The 26,382-nt window shown below is 32.1% G+C and overlaps 4 protein-coding genes across 7 annotated transcripts; 2 read left to right on the top strand and 2 right to left on the bottom strand.

Moving 5' to 3' along the window:
- Positions 1-138: 138 nt before the first annotated feature.
- On the top strand, positions 139-3,771 carry LOC128394189 (uncharacterized). The gene is made up of 2 exons (XM_053354481.1): positions 139-1,264; positions 1,399-3,771. The coding sequence occupies exon 2, from the start codon at positions 1,415-1,417 to the stop codon at positions 2,750-2,752; it is 1,338 nt and encodes a 445-aa protein (XP_053210456.1). The 5' UTR covers positions 139-1,264; positions 1,399-1,414; the 3' UTR covers positions 2,753-3,771.
- Positions 3,772-4,218: 447 nt separating this feature from the next.
- Positions 4,219-7,034, bottom strand: LOC128394173 (uncharacterized). The gene is made up of 2 exons (XM_053354441.1): positions 6,482-7,034; positions 4,219-6,049 (listed from the first exon to the last, which is right to left on the bottom strand). Exons 1-2 carry the CDS (start codon positions 6,540-6,542, stop codon positions 4,494-4,496), a joined length of 1,617 nt encoding a protein of 538 aa, XP_053210416.1. The 5' UTR covers positions 6,543-7,034; the 3' UTR covers positions 4,219-4,493.
- A 1,021-nt stretch (positions 7,035-8,055) lies between these two features.
- On the bottom strand, positions 8,056-24,034 carry LOC128393987 (protein grainyhead-like). Of its 4 annotated transcripts, none has more exons than XM_053354224.1 (8): positions 23,681-24,034; positions 22,102-22,266; positions 20,471-21,284; positions 11,345-11,499; positions 10,488-10,728; positions 9,986-10,074; positions 9,827-9,891; positions 8,056-9,700 (listed from the first exon to the last, which is right to left on the bottom strand). In XM_053354224.1, the coding sequence occupies exons 1-8, from the start codon at positions 23,984-23,986 to the stop codon at positions 9,565-9,567; spliced, it is 1,971 nt and encodes a 656-aa protein (XP_053210199.1). In that variant the 5' UTR covers positions 23,987-24,034; the 3' UTR covers positions 8,056-9,564. The 4 variants fall into 4 exon arrangements, with proteins under 4 accessions (XP_053210199.1, XP_053210196.1, XP_053210197.1 ...); XM_053354221.1 differs by having other exon boundaries at positions 22,102-23,192; positions 23,681-23,823; XM_053354222.1 differs by having other exon boundaries at positions 9,986-10,071; positions 22,102-23,192; positions 23,681-23,823.
- LOC128393986 (uncharacterized protein DDB_G0283697-like) lies at positions 16,273-20,464 on the top strand. The gene is given in 3 exon segments (XM_053354220.1): positions 16,273-16,898; positions 17,733-18,870; positions 18,873-20,464. Coding segments are annotated over 3 exon segments (2,988 nt in total). The 3' UTR covers positions 20,097-20,464.
- Positions 24,035-26,382: the final 2,348 nt, after the last annotated feature.

Genomic DNA, 26,382 nt, shown 5'->3' with positions numbered 1-26,382 from the left:
ATTTGAGTTGATTTACTAGATTTTACTTGTTGGAACCTTGAGTTTCCTTATTTCATTTAAATATTGCACTTCCTAAATCAACATCATACCGGTTTTGTAACTGTTAATTCACTTCCTTTGACTTATTTTACTTCAACTTGAAAAAAAAATTAACTTAAATTTTTCAGCTTCCTGACTTTTAATTTACTTTAACTTAACAATCTTGATGAGGCAACACAATCAGAATCTTTCACTGAATCATGGATACAATGAGTATGTCAACTTTTGCCATTAAGAGATAATCAATTTCATCGTTTCATTTTCTAATAATATTTCTAATTGTTGATTATCAAATTTATTTTTCTTTTCAAATTTAAAAAAGTTCAGTTTAGTAGAAAGAAGATCCAAGAGATGGCGACACTTTACTCTTGAATTTTTCTTTGCAATTTAAATTCAATTTGGAAAACATTAATTCATTTTTCCAATTTAATTCAATTGTTTCAACTGCCGTAGTTTTCATGGTTAATCATTTAGTGGTCATTACACCAACTCTTTCGATCCGATGGTTTTCATTTCATCGCATTTTCAAGGTAAACACTTATCACTTTTCTGTGTTATTTTATATCCTCACCATCTATTGGTATTTGAAAGCTGAACATTCACCTTGATTTCTCAACAATTAACTCTTGATTTCACCTAAATCGAGTTGATTCAGTACCCTGGAGTTCCCATGGAGTATATTTGATCATCTAAGCCATTAATTTGTATTTCAACGGTGAACAAGTGTTGATTGAAACACTCATACAAGTTTAGAATTGATTGAATTTGATCATTTTGTTTGTTTCTTTAAGGTAAATCAGCTGATATTATACATTATAGTTTCTGATTCAATTGAAAAATAATTGGAGATGCAAACAAAATGGTTGAACACCTTTGAGATCAATTGTGTCAATCAAATTTTCTGGTTCATTGGTAAACAGCAAATGGATCGTAAAGAGAAAGTGATTTAATAGTAGATCAACATGCTGGAGATTACAAACTAATCTTAATTACTCTGTTAATTATTACTTCCAACGAATAATTAAAGTTGCTGACAACAATTGGGATGAAGAATAAACTTCACACGATTAATCAAATGGTGAAAATTCATTTTCAACTGATCCAATGTTTCTACAGCCTGTTGATTGATTACAATATCTATGAATTGTATTTCAATTACTACGTTTGGACAATTTTAATTGATGAGTTGAGACTGACAATTAGTTATGGATCAACAACATTGAAAGTAAGTGTTTTCTTTTGTCATGTTTTCCACTCAATTTAAACTCAGTTCCCAATGTGAGTTTATGTTTTCACCTTTTTCTTTCTGAATATGATCAACTAAATCACTTTCGTATAATTTGTTTTGCTTTATTTCAGACTGAGTAGTAATCGTATGTCAGGTAATTGGACAACATTATTATCCTTTGCTTTCGCCTCCATTGGTTTGGTTTGGCAATTAAGATCCATATCCGAGGTTTATTTCAATTATGGGACTTTGGTTGATATCACAGTCGGTGTTTCCAATACTATCTCAATGCCTGGTCTGACAGTTTGTGTTCCAATCGACAATCAACTGCCCAGCAATTTATCTAATCATGAATCGTTAGCTGTTAAACAGTTCTTCTCGTCATCATCTGCTTCATCGTCATCTTCATATGGTTATCTACCGATTAACTTTCTCGCTAATCTTGCGATCGAAGTGAACATTAGCTGTACAGTTCCTGCAGATGAATTGCCTCGATTGAACCGATCTTTAATGTGGAGCTGTGATAATGTTGTCGCACCCAAAGTGACCATTCAATATACTCAAACTGGTGGATCGATTGCAAGATGTACCACCTATTTCCACCGTAAATCTGATGAAGAACCACTGACAGTTTTTACCAATAATGCGAAAGATTTTTATATCCTCGTGGTAAAGACCAAAAAACCACAAATAATATCGCTCTTTGTCCATAATCCAGCTCAAATTCTGCACATTTCTGATGCTGATACTATTTCTTTCTCAACGGAAGAAATCAACGAGATGGTTTTGTCCACCAGTAAATTTGAAACCAACATGTTACCACCACCATATCGAACTGCCTGTAGATCGTATTCAGAATTTGATGCTGGTAAATTTGGGTGTATCTTTACCTGTTGGGTGGAGGAGACGTTGAATCGATGTCCAGTTTGGTCAATTCTTGCTCCAGCATTTGGCAACATTTCCCTCCCTTTCCTGATAGCTGAAGATGAAAGTAGCTCGAATGCTCCTTGTCATGTAAAGGATAAAAATACTTGCTATCGAAAATGTGAATCACCTCAATGCAAAGATTTATTCTATTCGACGAACAATGTTTATGCGTTGGAGAAACGGTCAAGTTGGTCTTCAACCAATAATACACACATTTATATCCGTCGTCCGTCAGGAGCTGAATTTAAATATAGTTATAAGCCTCAAATCGCTCCGATCGAATATGCTTGCTATGTCGCTTCTTGTTTAGGTCTTTGGTTCGGTGTTTCATTTATCAACGTTTTCCAATTTATCGTGGATTGGGTCAAACGATTCAAACGAAAAGGTGAAACTAGGGCCAAACCCGAACGAAAGTTGGACTTATCAGACCATCGAAAACGGCAAAAATTATCAACAATCGCCTCTTGGAATAACGATTTTGTTTTCAATCCTCAGTTGATGAAAACAGAATTGATTACAATCAATCGTTATCGTGATTGTTTCAAGTCAAATGATTAACTTGGACCTTCAAATTGAAATAATTTTTTCATCGCCTTGGATTAAAATATCTAATTGTAAGCCAATAACAATGAAATTAACTTGTTGTTGTTGAAAGCAATTAAAAAGATGCTGATATGAAGCAATTGAAACAATGAAATTGGAAATTGAAACAAACTTGTCAACTCAATTTCAATTACAATTTAAATTGAAATGTCACAACAATCATATCAATATTTGATTATCATTTTCATGATCAACAAGCAGCAATAAGTTAAATTAACCATCACAAATTGATTCACAAAATAAATGACAATCAGATTGTAACAATTTTGTTACTCTCAATCAAAACCATATCGAGTGAACAATCAAATAAACAATCAAATAACAAAATCTAAATGAAATTAAATGAGAGATTGAAAAAAGATAACTAAATGAAATTAAATATTCATCTTGATTTGTTAAAATTTTTCACGATAACGATTAACATGAATTAACTGAATTTGATTTAATTATGATCTTCAGGTAAAAGATTATCAAATAATTTATTCAGTCTGTTGTTGAATTGAACAAATTTTTTCCTCAATCACAAGCAATTGAATTTAATAATTACTATTTAAAGTAATCATGATAATAACAACATTATATTGGGAAGTAAAAAAGGTTTACCTTTAAATAGTAATGATAGTGACACCGATTAATTTAAATCCGCAATCTAATCATTGGCTAAATAATCAAATCTTATTAACAATTTAGTTTGATATTCAAACTGTCTCAATTTACAATTAACTGAACCAACTGAAAAAAAAATAGTGAAACAGTTCACAATTTAAAATCGAGAGTTGATTAAATTAGGTTGAAGAAAATTAATAACAAATCTAATTACAATCAATCTGAACAAAATTGATCAAGAAAATGAGATGAAAATAAGAAATTAAAATTAAACAGTTAAATTAAATTTCCCATCAAACAATCAAGTAACTTGAAACTTATTACAATGTCTCTTGATTGTATCATGATTGTTATTATGATTACTAAATTGCGATTGCTATTGAAAACTGTCAACCAACATGGTGAAATATATTCATCACAATTAAATATTATCATTTCTTATTACAATCATTAACTTAATCATCATCATTATTATTCAGTATTATTAGAACTTTTTTTTTACTTTCTTATTTTTCATGTTACTTTTATATGGAACCGGTTCGGTTGATCATTTCATTATAACAATTTGATTAGTTAATTTCTTACAATGATTGTGATGATGATGGCAGATAATTAAGAGATCTAATTGAAAGGCAAGCTTGTTAATCATGTGCAGGGCTAATTGTTTAATACAAATACTACAACAATTAATGAATCACTTTCGACCAACACTGATGATTGTCATGAAATTTGTTTTCTCACTTTCTTAATTGATAAAAAGTTGATTATATCTCATGAAATGGTAATTGTATCATTAAAATATTAATTTTTGATGATTCTTTCTGATGATTACAATTTGAATTTATAATTAAACTGTTAATTAGTGTGAAGATGATTTATTTACATTTTGAAAAGTTGTAACAAAAAAAGGAAATGAATTGAAAAAAAACAAAGGAAAGTTAAAAAAAACTTTTCGAAACGGAATCAGATCAGTTTCGGATGATGATGATGATGATGAAGATGATAAAGATGAGGATTGGAGGGATAAGGTGGTGATGATGGTTAGGAAAATGATGATATTGGCCAATTGAGATAAAAAATTGTAATCAAATTAAATGATTGTGAAAAATGGGACAGTAAAATTTTGTAACATGACGTTAATCATTGGAACCGCTTCGGCCTCTAATCGTCTTATCGTTGGCGCTAAAGCTTTCTGGTTGTACGGATCGTTGAGGTATTGGGATAACCAAAGGCCGACACCTTGGGTCAAGTTACCAAGACCTCGAATTATGAGTCGAATTTTGCCCAATTTTCCAATTCGAAGTCGATCGACTCGCTGTTGCACTTGGGAATCTTCTTCTCCTTTAGGTGTTGTCTGAGTAAATTGAACTTGCGTCTTCGATCCTTGTATATCAGCTTCGAAGTCTCCATCCCACAATAGTTTCCAATCGTGAATCGCTCGATATTTGTATCGAACTCGAAGATTTTCAAATCCAAGAGTTAATCCTAAAGAAACCGATTCATTTGAACAATGAACCCAAGCTGATTTACGACGCTGTAGTGAATATGCTCGAGTGGCACTTCCTTCATAGAGAAAGATCTTAATATTGTATTCGGGAAGGTAAATTGTTGCATTTGGCGTTGAAAAAGGTTCCATTACTCGAATAATTCGAGCTGCAAATCGAAATAAACTGTCCACATATTCATCTAATTCTTTACCTGCTTTACAAGGGACTTGACGTTTACTTCGTGAATGTGATTCTTCAACAGAATTACCATTTGAATCCATAGTAATCAATTGTTTTTCTCCTTTATTGTGATGGTTTAAAGCTAAATTATACCGTTCAATCCAATTGATTGGTGTTTCCTCTTCAATCAATCGATTCATTAACTTCATCAAATGTGAATCAATTTCACTTGTAACTCGACCCAAAATGATTGAAGCAATTGAATCAAAAGCCTGATAACATTTCGAGTCACATTGATATTTAGTTGAATTTGAATTGAATGAATGAGTTTCCATGTCATGATAGCTTTTACACCAAGGATTTACAACAATCAATGAACTACTAGTTAAATTGTAGTTAATCACATGAGCAAACCAAGATGTATACCAATTGGCAATTTGAATTTCAAATGAACCAGAATCATTGTTAATCATTTCACTCTTGCCAAAGATTAATTGTTTATCCAAATTGTTGATCCTTGTTGGCTGATTAGTTTGGTGAGTCACTTGATAATGACCAGTAATCTTTAATCCAGTAAATTGTAACAATATTGAAAGACTTTGAGTTAAATCATTTGATGAGATATCTTTAATTTTGATTGATTTTAAACCACTAATTGTTACGTGATGAAGAGTCGCATTGATGAAATCACTTTGATGATTAGTTAATAACCACATTGATTTTAAATCTAATGGATCCAATATTGGAAGAGAGTTAATTGTTCCCCTAGTTTCATTACGTTGATTGTTGTCTAATTGTTTATAATTGGTTTTACCATTTTCACCGTTAACTATCAGGTAATTTGCATGAGTTAATTTACTTTTAACTATAGTTGGTAATAGTAACCAATCAGCTGATGGTGATGATGAGGATGATGACGTTAATAAATTGTCTCCTGGTGATTTAATCAATCCATAAATTGGTTCAGAACTAATTAAAACTTTCAGAATGATACAAGAAAAAGCCAAAGTTAAATTTAGAAAATATTATTTTCTAATCATCTAGAAGATGATGATTACAATTGAATTAAAGAGCAAGGAAATACTTTTGCTCATCATTAATCATGGTTAACTTAATTGTTGGAACAATTCGTTAAAGTTGTTTGTTTCTAATCGGTTAATTGTCTTCATGAGAAACATTAATCATTCAACTTTTCAAACCTCATTCCAAGTTCAACAATTAAATGGAAACAAAACTTTGAAGTTAATTGTAAATTAGACATGATAACTTCTAATCTAATTAGGTTAGATCACATTAATTACCATGTTTGATGGCACAGTCAATACATAGATTGTAAGTTAAGAGTTAAATCGATCCGAGGAAATAGTTAACAAACGAGAAATTAACAATTAGAGGAAAATAATTTACTTACCTGTGAAAATTAGGCAAGAAAAGTTAATTGTTATCGATTGAATCACTTTAACCATGATCATTATTGAATATTTAAAGTCCAACAAAAATGCTGGAAAGTTGATTAATTAAAACCAAAACTCACAATAAACAATTTGTTAACAGCTGATTCAATTTCTGGTCCCAGTGAAAGTGGAGTTAATTGTTACAGTAAAGTAATTAACAGTAATCACAGAATTAAATTTCATCGATTAAGATGTGACAAAAAGTAGATGATTCGAGAAAAAAATGTAAAAACACCTAAATCATTTTGAAAATTGTTCGTTTTATCGAGTATCCTAATGCTCGAAGTGAACAGTTTCTAAATTATCTAACATGATGATCCTAATCTTGATCCTCATCTTTTTTCTCATCATCTTCCTCATCCTCCTCATCTTCATAACAGGATTTTGTCTCTTCCTACTCTTATTAAGGGAAAGTTAATTTACTTTTGGAATCAGTTACAAGTGATGAAGATGAAAACAGGGTCATCAGTTTTCACCCGAAAATAGAGTTTTACAAATTCGTGGAACCGACAGAGAGAGAGAGAGAGAGAGAGAGAGAGAGATGATGATGATGATGATGTTAAGTCCGAGGATGAACAAAAAAGGTCCAATGAACTTGATTTCGTTCCGAAAATGAGGTTGGCCTCAGGCTTTTTATCAAACACGAAGATGATTAGAATGATGAACAGAATTAACATCAACTTGTTGCAAAAATTTGGGAGGGTATTGGATGTAAGAAAGAAGATGAAAAAAGAAAGTGAAGATTAAAGAGGAAGGAAGATAAAAGAGGGAGAAATATCATCATCATCATCAGTATCATGAAGATGGATAAACATTACTAACGAAAAGTTTATTACGAAGTTGAAGTTATCATGTGTTTGCTTACAATTAAGATAAAAGTTAATTTCACTTTCTTTTTTTATTATTCCCCATCAGCATCTTTCAAATAGCCTAAGGGCATCTCGCCATCTTAACAACTACAGTCACTCATCATGAATAAGTTCAATATCGGTGAATATTTTATGATACATAATAATAGTAAAGACGATTAATTTCAATCATCATCATCAACGATTCTCAGCTAATCACAATCAACTAATTCATTTTATCAACTATTTCTGGAAACACTTTTGCTTTTTATTTCATTAGTTATTTTCACTTTTTTAATCAACAAACACAATTAAAAATTAATCTTAATACAATTTACAATTTTTTTTCGGTGATTTGTTCACCTATTATTAATAATCAAGCTTTGAATTAATTGTCGTCAAAGCTGTAGTTATGATTAACTGATTGCTAAGACAAATTAAATAATTTTTCTCATTCCAAGTTTGTTAATGTCTACACTTTGATTGATTGTAACACTTTTGATTGATTAATCTAGATTTGATTAACTGGAAAGATGTAAAAATATAATCACCAGTTAATTCAGTTGGCAGATTGATTTGATACCGAAATTATAATCAAAAACAACAACAATCAGTTAAATGTATTCAAGTTTTTATTGTTGGTCAATTGTTTTGAAATAAAAAAAAGGGATGATGATGATGGATTCAATCAACAATTAAGGTTTTAATCAATTTGTTTTCTGTATCAATAATTAAATTGTTGATAGTCAGAGTTAAATATTACAATTCCCATTTGATTTTTTTGTTTTTTTTTTCGTTTTAATTGTTGATAAGATGATTGATTTGATGTTGTTTAATCATCTCGGCAAGAAAAAGGTAAAAATTGGTAGAGATGATAATATCTATTAATTGTTATTAATTAATTGTAATAAACTTTGCCAAAATGTAAAAAAATTGTTTGATATGAAGAGAGAGAGAGAGAGAGAGAGAGAGAGAGAGAGAGAGAGAGAGAGAGAGAGATGAGATTGATTGGATTTCATTGATTTCTTCACATATCATGATCAATATAAATTCAAAATAAATAGTTAGATTATTTAAATTTGTTGCTGTGATTTAAATTTACTAAATTTGTTTTTTTGTTGCTTATTTGCATAGATGTATATTATTATTATTATTATCATTAATACGATTATTAATTGTTGATGTGATGAGTTGGACGTAAATTGTTGCAGCATTTATCAAGTTTCATTGAATGATGTTCGTGTTGTTTTGTAACTGCTGAATGAGAAGTGGATTCAACATGAAATTGCAGATTCATGTTGATTGTTATTGATAATATTTGCATAGTTAATTATCACTAATTAAGGCGAATTATAAATGGAGACAATTAAGGCGAAAGGAAAAGAAAGGCAGGTAAGAATATTGGACAATTGGAATTTGATGATTAGTTGATTGTTGTGTCGTTGTAGTGGTTCAATAAGTGTGTATGTGTATTTGTGGAGGTGGTGGTGGTTTAGTTGAGATGAGGATGACAATGAGAGAGAGAGAGAGAGATGATGAGAGTGATGAATGATGATGAATGATGATGCACTTGATTCCCAGCACCTAAAGATAGATTAACATTAAGCATAAGGGGAAAAATTCGTCTTGATGATTTTGTCACTTCTCGTTTTTTTCATCTTATAAACGCTTCAGTATTAATTCATCTTTCGCTTGCTTTTTTTAATCATTTTATCTTTACAAAAAAAAAGTTATGGTCAAATCATTGATTGAGTAATTGGTGTAGTTGGTTAATTAACTGGTGATTTGTGGTGAGATTTACGACAAAAAAAGTGTATATTCAAAAGTCACAAAAGCCCTTTAGGTTAATATATATAAGTTCAACTAAAGTGTTTTCGTTTCCATAGTTCGAGTTTTTTTTCCTCATATTTTATGTTTGCTCTTCCGGCCCTTTGATTATTTTTTGTTCATTTTGAGATTTCCATGTGATTTGTTTTCGCGTTTAATTTTCCAATAATTATTGATTGTCGGCTAATTGTCAATGGAGTAAGTAGAAAAGAGGAGGATTTCGTTGATTGTGTGTGTGTTTGTGTGTGGTTGTTGAGGAAAGGATAGTGATTAAGGTTGATTATTGTTGGAGTTTGTGTGTATAATGTAATAATAATAATAGTATTATATTATAATTATCGTTATCGAAAATAATTAGAATTGAATTAGGCATTGGTTGAACAATCATATTCCACTAAGGTGATATCGTGAGTTTGTTCATCGACCTGATGAACTTGCAACAACACGGTGTCTTCATTACAATATAATTTCACATATTCATCGTCCATAAGTATTGTGATTCTAGAAAAATGATAAGTAATTAAAATATATACAATTAGATTAATAGAAAAAATAATTATCATGTATAAAAGTGATTGTCAAAAAAAAAAATTAACGACAAGAATAACAATTAAAACAAACACCAACCCTTTTAAACATCTTTTATAGAAATGCCTTATGTTTTTAGCTTCCAATTTGTACTTTTTTTGTATCTAAATTGTAAACAAAAGACAAGGGAAAACAATTAGTTAACTTGGAAATTTAATTAACACTGTTAATTGTTAATTAAAGGTGAATACAACTTACAGATAAGGCTAAACCGACCAATGTAGGAGGGACGATATGAAGTACATGGAAGATTTCTTCATTCTCTTGTCTAGCATATAACAACACTACTATGAAAAAGAGGCAGAAAATAATTAATTAGTACGCAATTAATATTCACTGATTAACATTTTGATTGACTAATGAAGAGAACAAGAGAAAATTAACATGGAAAAAGATAATTAACCAATGATTAGAATAAACAATCAACCATACATTTGAGAATATTAAGAAAAAAAAAGGATAATTAATAGACTTGATTGCTTATATAAAGAAAGAATATGATTAAATCTCAATGAACAGACAATTTAAAATGAAATTAATAGAATCCACGTCAACAATATTGCTCATTAGTATTCGAAATTAGTTATTCAAAGTTATTTTCAAAAGGTCAGTCTTTTTCGTTGGTTAATCTTTGCTTAATCTCATTTTCTTCATTAATCTTTGGGGATAATCCGTAAAGTCGACATGAAGATAATCTTACATCGATCTGGAGGGTAAACTTTGTCTCTTTTAGGTGGAGGTGGTTGAGTCACAACCATCTCCAAATTAGCAGAAATAGGATCGGCACTTCGTTTTCTTTTATCAATAATTCCTGGTGAGGCTGTTCCAGAGGATCCTGGTGGAGTTATAATGGGTAAATGGGTTGGTGAATCATATCCTGTGGTGTTTAAATCTCCGGTTGAGTGTTGGCTTGAGTAGAAGCTCATATCGCCTGGAGTTATCTATTCAGAGGGGAAGAATAGTAATTTTATTAGAAATGCTGTTAAAATTATGGAAAAGAAGAAGAAAAATCAAGCAAAAAGTGAAACAATATTAAAGAATCATATTATATATACAATATTATCATGTCAATTTCGGTTGTGTGTGCAATTGATAATAATAAAATTAAGCTCTTCCTTGATTATGAAACTTACAGGTATTATTTACAGGTATCATAAAAATTATATATACACACATACACACACAGTATAAAAGCTTAAACAAAAAGTAGCTTGTAAAATAAGCCAATTTGCAATTAATTGTGAAATTTCATCTGAATCAATAATAGTTATTGAACATTCTAATCATTATCATGACCCTGACAGGATCTAAGCTATTACATTTTCTTACTGGTCAATAGAAAATCATTTGGAATTAAGAAAATAGAGGAAACCATAAAAAAATGATAATATTTCATCTTATTAATGAGTAAATTAATGGTGATTAGGTAATTTTTCTTGTCTTGAATCTTTCTTTTCAAACTCTCAGAACTTGGAATAGTTAACTTGTCTCAACTTGCTAAAACTTTCTCATGAAAAGGTGAAGGTAAATTTAGCCATAAATGATGGTTTCACATACTTTGCTTGATTTATCATGATAATTGATCACAATTACCTTATCAAGTTCTTCACTTGGTGTAAATAGAACCGGAGGTTTGGTTCGATCGGACATTGTATAAAATTCTGATCTATCACATGATGGATGATACATTTCCTCGATCTTTTTACGTCCATCTGAAAATAGAATAAGAAAATAATTAGTTAATTGTTCACAAACCAATTCTTGAGTTACTAATGTTTCACTCGATTATAATACTGTAGTATATATAAGATGAATGATGCAAAGTAATCAAATGTTTACACTTTTATTCAAATCTGATAATTTATGTGATCATCATCAGCATTTGATTCTCATTTCAAAAGGATTGTTGCTTTGTGAAGATCAGAGCATCAAGAGATGTTGATGATGATAATTTTGTGATATCATGCATAGAAATGATAATAACACATTCATAAGGTTTGCTTAAAGTTTCATGAAAATGATGATGGTGTGGATGAAAATGTGATTTATCAAAAAGCTTTTCAGCCCGAATCTTAATAATTTACTAAATTACCTCACGATTATAAGAAAATTAATGCTTACATTTGGATTTACCTTGAGTACGAAATTAAAAAGTAATAGAAATTGATAAAATTACTAAATCAGTCGGTACATAGATTTACATTAATCGAAATCTAATTAAAATAACTCATGAGATTATGTTTAAATATTTATGTGATTCGTTTTGCAAATTAAAGAGATAATAAGAATTCATTATTTTTCATTTGGATTGAGATTAAATCAGTGATTGAAAATGAATCATTGACATTTAATCGTGTGTTTTAGATGATAGAGAAGTTAAAAATGAAGGAATATCTTTCATTTCATGTTATATTACATTAGAACAGTTAACTTTAAGGTTGAGATTTAAAGAGATAGATAATCAAAGATAAACTGAAAGATGGATCAAAGAGACCTTAAGAAAACTTTGCTTCATCTTTTTTGCTTTCTGCTAATAACGAAATGATTAATCTTGATAGAAGACGCTGAGTCCCTTATATATGTATTTTTTTCTTGCTTATTACCAATGAATAACCTTAAGACGGTTTTACAAGTCAGGTATAAGAGATGATGAAGATGATGATGAAAAAGAGATAGTGAGAGAGAGAGAGAGAGAAAGAGGAGAATGATGAAAGTAAAGAGGAGGTATAATGGTATTTAAGTTAAGGTTGATTCTTAAAGACTTTGGACTGACTGACGCAGTGTGAGAGTTAAGAAGGGAAAAGAAGATGCAAGAGATAGAAAAGAAGATGAAGATAGATGGAATGATAGAAAGAGAAAAGAGAAACAAATCACAGGTAAAGGTAGAAAAAAAATGATGAAGGAGAAGTGAAGAAAGAGAAATAGAAAGATTATAACGAACGCGAGTAAATGAGGAGTCCGATGGGGAAGAGAAGGATAATAAACAAAAAGGTAAGAGAAAAGAGAAAAGGGAGAGGGAGAAAGAGAAAGAGAAAGAGAAAGAGAGAGATTGGAAGAGAGAGAGAGAGAGAGAGAGAGAGAAAGTAATAGCGAAGTAACAAGTTGCATAGGTCAGTCGACTGTGCCTGTAGGGCCTTGGCGAAGTTTGGGCAAAATGGCCCTCAAGTCAAGGGGGTGCCAACTACTAATTTGAATTTCCATTCCCAAGATAACAACAAAGGGAGTCTTCTCTTCATCATCATCATCATCATCTTCATCTTCTCTTTTACATTTTACCACGTATGCATCAACAGTTTTATCATCTTCTCACAGAAAGAAAAAAATTATGTAGCAAAAGTAAACGGACTTTTCTTCTTACTAAGTTAACTGTAATCGAAATGTATACTTCGAAGTAGAAATAATGATGAGCCGTTTCGAATTACTTAAAGACAAATAACAAGATGATGATAATATATGTTGATCATCGGCCCGGGGAAAATTGGGAAGAGATTGTCAAAAGGGAAAATAGCAAAGGCTTTTACTTTGCATTTCTCAAAATGATAATGATAATGTGATAACCTTTTAAGGTGAGATTGCATTTTTACAGGTAGACCATAAATTGACAGATAAACACAATAAAGTAATGGAAAAACAACAGAAAAATAGGAAGATCAAGATGCTAAGGAGGAGAACAGACAAAAGTATACAAATAGAAAGAGAGAGAGAGAGAGAAAAGGTTAGTAAATACATGAGATGAGATTTTTTTGATTATCATCTTAGGAGGAGAGTGAAGATATTTTTCTATTCTCTTTAATCTTCATCATTCTCTCTCTCACTTTAATATTTCCTTTGTTTTCTCATCTTTTTATCTGTAAAACAAATGTTGATTATCATCAGAATTGATATTTGGTGAAGAGGAGAAACACATCAATCTAAACACAAAGCGATCTGACGATTTGCATTTTCTGAGTTCACTTTTATTGTAACTTTAATTTACCTCTATCTTAATTCATCTCCATGTAAATAGTTTCCCTGTACAATTAATAAATTGTTCATTATAATTTCAATGTGAGACGAGGGAGAAAGAGAGTGAGTGATAGGAACGAGGAGAGAGAGAAAAAATAAAATGTAATCCAAGATCATATTAATAACATTACAATCTAACTTTAATTTAATACTCTCATTATATTATTATTACTCGGAGCATTAAAACACTTTGCTTTGAAAGTACGAAGAAAAAAATTCAAGGCTGAGATTGCAAATTAATTCATCTAAATGCATCTAATCTTGGATGACTATCTGCAAAGGTGAGAGAGAGAGAGAGAGAGAACGAGAGAGAAGAAGTTAAATCTAGCAACTTTCGTATTTTCTATTCCACTCATTATCTCTCTCACTCTCACTCTCTCTTTCTAACATTCAGAACTTTTTTTTCATTAGAAAAAAAAGGTTTGCAAAGTCGCTGCAAACTTATCAAAGGTATAGATTAAATTTTAACAATAATTCATGAGAGTGACCTTGAAAATAGAAAGAGAAAAGTAAAATGAATGATGACGAACTAGTCTCTCTCTCTCTTTTATCATGAATTTTCATCTTTCTTTAGCTTTCAAAGCAACGAGTGTGTTTTGCAACGTTGATCATTTCAATGAACAAAAAATGCGTAGCTGTCAGAATTAAATCTCATTCTTCTCTCTCTCTCTCTCTCTCTCTCTATCTTTCTCTCTCTTGATTCATGTTTAGGTGTTTACAATGAAAATGCTATTTTCCATCATCGCCATCATTATAATCATTATCATCCTGGCAAATAAAAATTCCCTACGATTAGACAATCATATGTTTGGGAAACGGAAGTTATTAAGGAATCGCAACAATCATGATAATTTAAAATATTTGAAAGACAAAACAAAAAGTGAACCATAAAATTATCCTTATAGGTAAATGATTAATTTGCAATATCTGATTAATTATTAGAAATCATCATTCATTATGATTTAGTTAGATAGAAATTGGGATATTCATCATCAATTTGATTGGTGTTTCAAAGTGATGAAGATAATTAAGAAGCAAATGACCGAAAGTTGATGAGATTGATGATTGAAACGATGAAGAAAAGAGAGAAAGAAAAACAAAATTATCTCTTCTCTTTATCTTCTTAACTAAGATTCTCTTTCTGTATTTTACTCTCTCATCTTCTTATTATTATCATCATCTTTTTCAATATCATGCAGGATAAATGGATGTCAATCACTGTTACTTTTAAAATTCGAAGTACAATCAAATAACATATATGATTGAACATATTTCTCACTAATGGTTAAGTTGAGGAGTGAAATTAATCTTTCTCTCGCCATCATAATCACTATCATCATTATTAATACATCTCACTCTCAACTCAATCAATAAATTTTTGATAAAATATCGATAATATCAAGCAAAGATTATGAATAAAAAAAGATCAACGAAATGAGGTTAATCTGAGTTAATCAACTACAGTGTTACAGACACACATAAACCAGGCGATAAGTCTAATCACTTGGAACCCTCCCTTTCAATTGCCACAGTAAACATTAAATTGTATCATCAGGCTACCTGAAAGTTCATAACTATTTTTTCAACTCTTTTTTTTCTCTATTCAGTGAGTTGAACTTTTTTTTTCTTCTTCTTCTTCTCTATTCTCTCTCATATCAAACCCACATCAAACCCATTTTGTGAAGGGCGTTTATTGTCTATTTACCTGTAGAAATGTTTAAGTGTAAGTAATGAAAATCGATCGATAACAACGAACTTTACCGATACGAAGAGAGATTAACAATTATTGGTTAATCTCTTATTCTATTCTTTATTATAATCATTATCATCGGTGGATGACGCCATTAATTTCATCGATTATCATTATGATTATGAAAAGAGAGTGAAAGATGTAACAAAAAAGAAAGTGAGCCCAATTAACAGGTAAGAATCATACCTGGTAAGGTAATTAGATTGACAATAAAAAATGAGAAAATGAAAACAGTTATAACTTTAAACAACTAACCTTATCTACCCTGATCAATACATATTGTCAACCGATATCAAGATCATCAAGAAAAGTTCAAATCAACAGTTAACAATTTGGTTAATCATATTAGTCAATTGTAACTAAATCAACCGTTTTATGGATTATTGAGAAAAATATTCAAACCCTAATAAAGAAAATCAATTAACAGGTTGGAAAAAAATCAAAGGGATGATCAGCATTTTGACTAATGATTATTGGAAAGAGTGAGTGATTGAGAGAGTGAGAGAGAGAGAGAGAAATGGGTGAAAATTGGCTTATAAATGTAAGGGTAAAATGAGATTATCGGATTAGTTATCAAGTGTCAATTGATAAGTTAACAGTTATTGAAAGTTTTTGATAATCAAACATCAACAGTTAATATTGTTCAGTGTTGAGACAAGTCCAAAATTGAATCACCAGTGGATATTCAATGTATAAGATTAAGTGAAAACCAGGGGGAAAAACGAGAAGCATGATTAAGCTTCCATCAGCCATTGGGCTTGTGATATTATTGATACTGAGTGAGCTTCAATGGACATTGTTAATTCATGCATCAGATGATTCACTGATTGCAGGTAATTCACTATTGGATGGTGATCCAATTTCATCCAATGGCACATCAACATCAACCTTTTCACCGAGTGACTTTTACATTGTTGATTTCAATGAAACTGATTCACCTCATGAGTTGCCAATTTTATCTCTATCATCATTACCATCTTCCTCCGCTTCATCATCATCATCATCATCATCATCAACTTCACCGCCATCATTAACTGATTCATTATTGCCATCATCATCTTTAACATCAGCTGAATCCGCATCATCAGCTTCATTCAGCCTTCCTACGGATTTTATCAACAATTCATCATCTTCGGCAAACTTTTCAATAACCTATCAATTGGATGACCTTCATTCAGAAAGTTCATTTCAACATAATCGTCAAGATATTGGTCCATGGGTTAAACATGATTCCAATCCAGGTTATGGTAATCGTCCTTCATCATCTTCGTCCTTCAATAGTGAATCCAATGACGATTATGATGAAGATGGTAAATCAGGTCCAGTGCATCGTCCAAGCAGCTCAATTTACAACAGGTGAGAAACGAGAAAGCGAAAAGTAAACAAACAAAACCATGAAAAAGAAAACACAATTTTCTATCCCAAAACCAATAATACAAACGAACAAGAGATAAATTATCAGCTCCAATGATTGAACATTATAACAGAAAAAAGCAACATGATAATCACAATTTAATCTTCTTCCAACAACCACACAGTTGATTTAATCACAATTTAAGAGAATCGAAAAAAAAGACACAAAAATAGATTGCGAAAGAGAAAAAGTTGTAAAAGATGAAAAGATAGTTGATACCAACAATTTTCCTTCATTTTTATCCTCAATTTCTACTCAAATTACTTTGAATTTCTCTTCTTCTCTTATACATGATGATTACTGTTGGAATATTGTTGATATTTTACCTTCTTCTTGTTTTTTTTTCGCTGCCATTAAAAGAGAGAAAAATAGATAGAATTAAGTAGAGAGCGTGAAAAAAAGCGAGGAGAAGGTAAAAAAAGTATTGCTTGTCTTTTCGACTGTGGTGTGAACTCCAAACTCTCAGGTAAACAGAACCAGCGAAACATTCATGTCATTTATTTAGTCATTAAAGGAAAAAATTACAGCAAAACAAATCAACAAACGACTTGCAAAGCTCAAAACTCTGAATCTTTTGAAATGAACATTCAACCAGTCAACCTTAGATTGGATTCTGTTTCTTTCTTCACTAACAACTAATGATCTAAAAGCCTCTTCTCCTTTTCTCTCTTTGTTTTCCTTTCTTTTCTTCCACTTAAATTCGTTTCTCTTCCATTTACGTTTTTTTTTTCTTCTCTTCTTTTCTTTCTCTTCAATCTTATTTACTCTTCTCATAGGCCTTCATATCAACATGGTGGACCATCATCTCATTCTTATCCCACATCTTCACCATCTCCTTCTTCTTCTTCTTCTTCTTCTTCTTCTTCGAAATCTCAAATTCTAAGACATGAATACAGTTACCAACCAGCATCAGGTAGATCAACAGGTTTCAAGTACAATGGTCCACAGGTAAGACAGTCTCATGAGGATTCAAGTTCTTCCAATAAAGAGGATTATCGTCGAGTAGCTCGTAAGGATATGAGAAGAGATCATCATGAAAATGGTAATTCTGGTAATCCAGTGGGTGGACCTGTTGTACGTCATGAATGGATGAATATAGATCATGGTAATTCAGGTTCATCTGAAGGTAATGAAGGACCAATTCCACCTCCTAATTCACAGTCACATGGACCTCATCATTCATATTCTAACGGTAACAACAATAGCCCAAATAATCATAATAACAATAATCAGCATCCATCAAAGTATCAATCTTCCGGTTATCAAGCACAACCCGGTCCTCAACATCAGCCAATTCAACCTCCTTATGCACCTCAAGCTCAATCTACGAGTGATTCAGATGATACTTCCTGGGGTAATAGTCAATCTTCTGGTGATGGTTCTAATGAAGGATCACCATCAATTCAATACGATGAACCCTCCATGAGACAAAGTTATGATGAGGAAGCTAGTGAATCAGAAGAATCAGAAGAAGATGACGAGATAACATCCAGCGGGCCTGAAGTCATTGTTAAACATCAAATTCATCATTCACAACATCAGGATCAACAACATCAAACTGGACCACATATTCAACAACATCATGTAACAACAATTAACCACCCAAGCCCTTCGGGCCCAACATACCCAGTACCTCAGGCTCATGGTAATAATAATAATAATAACCATGAAAGTGCCACAGGGTTGACAAAACATGATGAAAACTATTGGAATGGTCCATCATCATCAATGGATGGATTCAGTAAATTTCGTAAAATGAAAGAAGCGGAAAAAGAGGGATTAATGGTTTTACCCATGTCGCGAGTTCAGATCAATTCAAGAGCCGATAAACCCCAGAAACGAGAGTACAGCGTTTCGACAAAGTACAAAAAAGGTAAAAAGTATGAAAAGAAGTACAAGAAGGTAAAATCGAAGAAAAGAAGAAGAAGAAAAAGTGCTGCAAGAAAAAGAAATGTAAAAAGGCGAAAAAGTGTAAACCCAAGAAGAAAAAGTGTAAAAAGCCGAAAAAGAAATGCTGTGAAAAGGAAGAAAAGGAGTGGGGCGAATGGCCTGAAATGGAAGTTGTTTTCAAGAAGCCCAAGAAGAAGAAGAAGAGTAAAGGATGGGACTCATGGGGAGGTTACGGCGATTCCTATGGCAGTTACGAAGGCAAGGAAACGGAATATTTGAATGCTAAAGATATTCTTGGTGCTGAGTATCTTGTCGAACCTCCGATTGGTAATGCTGATATTTATATAGAAAAGAAAGAACCTCATTCGGAGGAAGAAGAGGAAGAGCATGAAGATGAAGAGGAAGAAGATCAGAAAGAGGATAGAGAAGATAAAGAGCCTGCAAAGATCGAACCAATGAGTGCGATTAAACAGCGAGAAACTGCCACTGGAATTTCAGAAGGTGGAGATAATTCTGGTGGAGCGAATGTCCAGAAAAATCAACAACAATCGAAACAATTGAAGCCAGTGACAAAGTACGAAGTCGATCGACCTTATGAAGTTCACGAGGTGGACATGTTTCCACCTAAATTTGAATCTGACCCTCTCAACTTTGGAGTCTCTGCTTTAGGTGGTGGTTTCGACCCCATGCTTAACAATGCAAGATTAGATGCAAGATTTCCCGGATTAACAGGTCCATTTAGTGGTCAAGAAAGTAATACAGAAAATAAAGGTGACATTGGAAGGATAAAAAGCAAAGGCTCAACAATAGGGAACACAAGAGATTCGACAAGGATTGGAGCAAGTGTGTCACTCAACAATGATGGTGAAAGGTCATCAGTAACTAATGAAAATAAATACAAAAAGCGACCACCTCAACATCCAGAGATTATTGATGTTGATGATGTATCAGCATCTTCAAAGGTAGAAACTCAATCTCAACAAGAACAACATCCAAATCATCAGCCGACAGATCAACAACAAACACGAGTAGACCTTAGGGACCGGTCAAGTGTAAACAATGAATCTGGTCGAGGTCAGGTTGAAGGGTCATCTGATTGGAAGAAGATGAATGAACCAGATGAGCCATGGAAAGCCAATCAAGCTCAGATTGAAGGAGATAGATGGTCAACTGATATTATTCATCGTAATGATTGGAGAGTCGGTGCTAAGCAGCCTCCTCCAAAAAGTGATGATGTCGTTGACCCTTGACCTTCTCTCAGGTCACTACTAACATTTTTCGCATCATTTTTACTCTTCTCAATTAATAAATAAACGTAATGACGTGTAGATCACATCACCCCAACGATTTGGAATTAACAAAGTTCAATAACTGCAACAAAACTTTTTCATTATCAATCTTTTTTTTTTTCAACAAGAATCATTCATTTATCTCGAAACACTAATTAGTTACTATCTGAATATTTCAGAGAAAATTTTGTACACACTCATTATTGGGACTATCGACAAGTGTAATTCAAGAAATTTTTTTTTCGAAATAAAAAATACTCATTAATCAAACCAGAATGAAAAGTTTGCAAACATTTGTTGAATCATTGGAATAGTAATTAAGAGAATGGACTTACTTCCAGTGGCGGTGAGTTTACGTTTGGCAGCTCTTCTCTTCATCTCGAGTTTTCTTTCTGCGCCTTTATCACAGAAGACTTTAATTTGACAGTAGCCCCGATGAATTGGTGGACTTCCCTCGCGGAAATCATCAAAAGTGTCAATCTGAAGGTGTAAAGGTAATCCCTTGACCCCCTTCTGATTGCTGAAATCAGTGCTCAAACATTGCACAGCAACGTTGATCTTAGCAGGTCCTTCTAGAGGATTCCAATAAAAAGCAATTGAGTTATGTGTCACCTCCTCAATCGGCCCAATGATACCGGACGAGTTCTTAGTATCTGCATCAAGGATTCGCTGTTTAACTGAGTGTTGACGACTATGCCAAAATTGCCATGATTTAATCTCATCTTCATGTAATTTCTCCTCCCTGAACACCAATAACACCAGAGACTTAACTGTGGCACTTTTTAAGGGAGTAGCAGGATCAGGAATATATTCTAATGTGATCCCATAAAATTGACCTTTATTGATATAAGTGATCCTATCATCTTCTCTTCTTTGGCTTGTCGATATTGGTGACTCTAGATAATATTTATAACCGACTTCCGAGAATATTTTTGGTATTTGCACTTTATCTACTTCAGAATTTCGGTTATACTCATTCCATGATCGTTTTCCGCCGGAAGTTTTGCTTCCTCCACCTCCTACAGTCGATGGTGTCGATGAGTTTGAATTGGACTCTCCGGTTCCAGAGACTGGTGACGTTAGATTAGGTGAGGTAACGGTTATTGTTGTTGAATGGTCTACCGTTGTAGCGGAAACAGGTAAAATGGCCTAAGACAAAAAGAAAGTGACAGTTCACAAGTGGGTGGGGAGGGCAAGAGAAAGAGTATAAGAGAGAAAGAGAGAGAGAGAGAGGGAGAAGACGAGCAAGAGAAAAAGGTGAGTGTGGTGGGTAAAAAAAGGGAGAAAAACATAATTAGCAAACAATATAAAAAAGCGAAATGTAAACAAAGGAGAAAAAAAAGTTCTAACAATAAGAAAATGAGAATGAAAAAAAAAGAATGCAAAGAGATGGGTGGAGATAGCAAATTGCATTCTAATGCAAAGATGATAATGAGGATGATGAGGGGATGATGAGGATGAATATAAGGATGAATGAGCTGTTTGCAATATGATATAGCAAATTTTGCGTAAACTACAAGAGCTACAAAACTAACATAGGAAAAAGTTTTTCTTTCTGCGCAAAGTGAACAAAACTATTCAGTGTGTAAAAGTTAATTGTTACCAATTTAATATAACTGCGCACCTAATCAACATTATAACCATGATAATATGTTCTGATAGTGGATATATACACAAAGGTAAAGAGCCAATCATGATTAAGTGTTTTATAGTTCAGCATGAAAACTTTTTTTGTGTAGGAATTGAATGGAGAAGAGGAAAAAAGTTAATTAAGATTAAGATCAATGGAAGATGATTATAGTTAGTGGTTAAGTGTGTATGTGTGTGTGTAGAGATGATTTTCATCCTTCTCTCTCACTATTATGATTGAAGAGAAAAATAAAACAAAGAAGTTTTCGAGTTAATTTAAAAAGAAAAGGGGTCCAGATAATAGTAATTAAAATACGTCATGTTAACCAACAATTACCTGATCATGATTTGTTACTGATCCTGATCCAGTTACACCAGTAGCAGTGTAATAGTCACTATAAGTTATATAATCAGTTGTCAGGTAAACGGTGCCATTGTTACTTAGGCGACCTGTTGCTCCTTGGGCCACTGTGGCATATTGAGATGCTACATCTGAATTGACCTGAGGTGGTTCAAGTGAGTGGTATGAAGGTGAAGGTGGTTGGGGTTGGGGTTGTGTTGATGGTGTTGGTTGGCATTGGGTTGAAGATGAAGATGAAGCATCACAGGTTGATAATAGTGTTGATAAAGTTGTAAGTGTTGGTGGTGAACATGATGATGTTAATGGCGATGATGATGATGAACATTGGACAGGAATCATCGGTTTTAGTGTTGTTGTTGTGGTTTGTTGATTATCATCATCATCATCATTGTTGATGTTGTTGTTGTTGTTGTTGATTTCATTTACATTGTTGGTGTTGGTGTTGTTGTTGTTGTTGTTACAATCAGTAAATTCATCAGCAGCAAGTAGTTGATAAAAATCCAATGATTTATCACAATAATCCAACGATTTAAATTGGTTAAAATCCAATGTAATTGTTGATCCAGTTTGTGTCATGATTTAAATTGTTTGTATATATATAAATTAATTGTTATTTAATAATCACCACAAAGGAAAAACAAAAACACACAAAATTTTTGATGAACAGATGATTTACAATTAAATCAGTTGAATTCATGGAAACAAGAATAGAAAATTAAATGAACAATTAACATTTGATTTACAACAAGAAACATATAAACTTTATCAAGATTAAGAATTTTAATTTTGGCTAATTAATATTAATAGTTGACCATCATCACCATCATCAGTGAATAACAACCAATTTACAATTTAAATTGTGCACATTTGATATTTACACCTAAGAACCACAATCTAACCATCACTAGCCAATACCTTGCTCTGCAATTTAACAATTAATCAAATTAACCTTTTTGATTAACCGATGATTTACCTCAAGAAATCAATTAAATCACCGCAAGAAAGAAAAGATAATCAGTGAGATTTTTTTTTCTCTCGCGATTAAAGTGCAAAGATTAACAGAGAGTCTTTAGGATCCAATGGGTTGGAGAAGAAGATGATTGATATTCAATTGAATTTGGAATCAAAATCAATACACGAGGAGAAGAAGAAGAAAAAAAGGAAAGAAGAAGAAGAGAAATTAATCTCATATGATGATGATGATGATGATGATAAAGAAGAAGAAGAAGAAGAAAAGGAAAAGAATAGAATAGAATAAGAAAAAGAATTAAAGGTAAGAAGAAGAAGAAAAGAAAAAGAAAAAGGAATAAGAGAAGACAAAGAAAAAGATGAAAGCAGGTGAATAGATTACATAGAGTTTTTTTTTGTTCTTTTCTTTTCTTCTCTCAACCTAAACAATTATCATCTACCTGAGATCTACAAGTACTTTATAGCGATTGAGAGAGTGGGTGAGAGAGAGAGAAAGAGAGAGATTATCAACTGATTTTGAGATGAAAGGTGAAGATTTAAGATGAAGAATGGATTAAAATGAAATGGTAGAGATTTAGATTATTACCTGGACAGTGTAAGCCGTATTTGGTTCAAGATCATAAGCTGGAGCAGCAAAGGTTAGTTGTGTTCCTGGGTAAGGTTGAGCGGGTGCCAGAGAAATGACCGTAGTCGGTGGTGAAGGTTCAAGCTCACGAGTTTTCGATGCTGAATTTGTATTGGAAGTGGCAACATTTACCACTGTGGCGGGTGAAGCAAGTGGAGGCATAGAGGAGTCCAATGGTTCCTCCTTTATATTCACTGTAAATATTGTTGTTGATGGTGATGGTGATGGAGATGATGGCGATGATGACTCGGATATTTTCATTTTCATTTGAATCACACACAAGTGAAACAGGTTTTTCCTTTTCCGAGATTCTCACTGAGAGAGAGAGAGAGAGAGAGAGAGAGAGAGAGAGAGAGAGAGAGAGAGAGAGAGAGAGGATGACAAAAAATGAACCTGAGAGAGAAAGAGAGAAATGTAGACAGAGAAGAGAGAAAAAAGAAAGTAGAAAGAAGGAAATAATAATGAAGGGAAAAGGTAGAAAGAGATTTTTTGTTTTACTCTCTTCGGTCTCTGTCTTCTCTCTCTCTCTCTCTTCTTACCTACGATGATGATGATAAACTGCATCCTCCCCTTACGTTTGAAGGAAAATCTTTTTTCTCTTAAGATAATGAAGAAGAGGAAAAACATAAACGCCTTAGTAGAGACTCTCAAGGCGGGTTGAGTTATTTACTATTCCAACGTTGAGTCCATTTTAAAAACGACGCCTCCTAAAAGGAGCGAAACATGAAAATCATTTCTATCTTTTTCTCTTTCTTTCTCTTTCGTTTATCATCTTTCATTTTCTTAAGAGATTTTCTTATTAAGAAAGCGCATGAACATCTTCTCTTTCTTTTTTTCTCTCTCTTCGACCAAAGATCCAACCTCTAAGGTACTTTCTTTTTCTCTCTCTTTTTTTTCTATCATCATCATCACTCATTCGCATTTCTTATTCTCATCTTATCGTTGTTACTCTGTCTCTTTTTTTTTCTTCAACAGGTAAAGAAGAGAAAAAGAAAGACCTGAAGAACCTTCTTCATCATCATCATCATCTTCTTCTTCTTCGTCTTCTTTGTCTTGGAACTTTCTCCTTCCCTCTTTGTTTCTCTCTTTCTCTCTTATTCTCTCTACCAAAATTTCTTCTTCTCTTTCTATTTACCTGTCTATTTATCTTCTTCTTCTTTTGCCTGAGGTGAAAACCTGAGAGTCCCTTTAATTTTCTGGTTCTTTCGCCAACCTGAGCTTCTTTTTTCTTATATTCACTTTCATCATCTTTTTATCTTCCCAACCCCCTGGTTCTGGTCTCGGGTTGTCTAATACATTTTTTTTTCTTCAATGAAGGTGAGAGAGAGAGAAAAAAAAGAAAAACTTTTCATCATCTTCATCAACAAACAGGAACAACGACAACACAAAAGAAATTTCATCTTCATCAGAATTTTTTCTTCTCTATTCAAATTATTATTATTCCATTTTGTTTCTCTCTCTCTTTCTCTATCATTCTAATCATCTTCATCCACTTGATCCTTAATCATCTTTACTCTTTTTTCATCCAACAGGTTGATCAATATCACCCCCATCATCTTCATCATTAACATTGATTAAACTCAACGTAGTAAATTAGATGATAATTGATTTGATTTCTTGTGAATCTTTTAATCACCATTAACATCATTTCTCTCATCAAATTCAAACAAACAATCAAATCTAATCTCTTTCCATTTAATTTGAAATTACACGAAAAAAAAACACACACACAAACATCATCTTCCTCTCAGTCTCATTATCATCATCATGAACATATATAAATGGCCTCAGGTGATTCTGAAACATTAATCTTCTATTTTTCAATTTCCTTACCAAAAAATTAAGAAGAAAACAAAAAATCATCAAACTTTTTGCGTGCAGAAAAAAAATATCATAAATATAATAAACCCCTTACACTTACATCATCCTAATCATCATCATTAATGGTTGATAATTTGTAAAATCAAATCTAATTTACAATTGGTATCAACAATTACAAAGAATCTACGAGAATCAAATCAATAAGTTCCAATAAGTTAATGAAAATCTATCATCATTATTGGTTAAGATGAAGATGAAGATGAAGATGAAGATGAGGACAATGAATGATGATCAGTTGGTGATATTAATCAATGAAAAGACATTACAATTTATTGTGAATATTTGATCATCAATTAACAAAGAGGAAGAAACTTGAGAGTTGATTATGATTTTGCACTTTAATTATCAATAAATCAATTGCAATTAATGTTAAACAACAATGAAAGAAATGCAATAAGATTTGTATAATTACATTGTAATCATAAAGTTTATTCAATTGTTAGCTAATAGTTAATGTAAACATAAGATGATGATGATGATGATGAAAAACATTCACAGGTAGTTGACAGTTATTCAGGTAAATCTATTCAATTTAAATATTACATGTATTATCAATATTATGATTAACAATCACAATTAACAACAACGGTTATAACTAACAATTATAGACAGAATCTTAATTTGTATTTTTATTATTACAATCAAGTTCCATTTAAACAGCATGAATGATTACATTGCAATTGTGAATTTAAATAGAATCAATTTACGATCAATTGGACCAACAATTAAACTGATTTTACTCTAACAAGTAAGTTAATTGTTTTTCATATTTTTCCATTTTC

This window comes from Panonychus citri, unplaced genomic scaffold (genome assembly GCF_014898815.1).
Source record: "Panonychus citri isolate SS breed McGregor unplaced genomic scaffold, ASM1489881v1 Contig00139, whole genome shotgun sequence".
Lineage (NCBI taxonomy): Eukaryota > Metazoa > Arthropoda > Arachnida > Trombidiformes > Tetranychidae > Panonychus > Panonychus citri.
This window is presented reverse-complemented; position numbering and strand designations above follow the sequence as displayed.

Excerpts from the sequence above, each read along its gene's own strand:
- LOC128394189 (XM_053354481.1), top strand. The coding sequence starts at position 1,415 with ATGTCAGGTAATTGGACAACATTATTATCCTTTGCTTTCGCCTCCATT.
- LOC128394173 (XM_053354441.1), bottom strand. The coding sequence starts at position 6,542 with ATGATCATGGTTAAAGTGATTCAATCGATAACAATTAACTTTTCTTGC. Across the intron at positions 6,050-6,481 it reads TTCTTGCCTAATTTTCACAG|TTTTAATTAGTTCTGAACCA; the intron begins GTAAGTAAATTA and ends TCATTCTGAAAG.
- LOC128393987 (XM_053354221.1), bottom strand. The coding sequence starts at position 22,701 with ATGACACAAACTGGATCAACAATTACATTGGATTTTAACCAATTTAAA. Across the intron at positions 10,729-11,344 it reads ATCATGATAAATCAAGCAAA|ATAACTCCAGGCGATATGAG; the intron begins GTATGTGAAACC and ends CCCTCTGAATAG. Across the intron at positions 9,701-9,826 it reads TATAAAAGATGTTTAAAAGG|AATCACAATACTTATGGACG; the intron begins GTTGGTGTTTGT and ends TCATTTTTCTAG.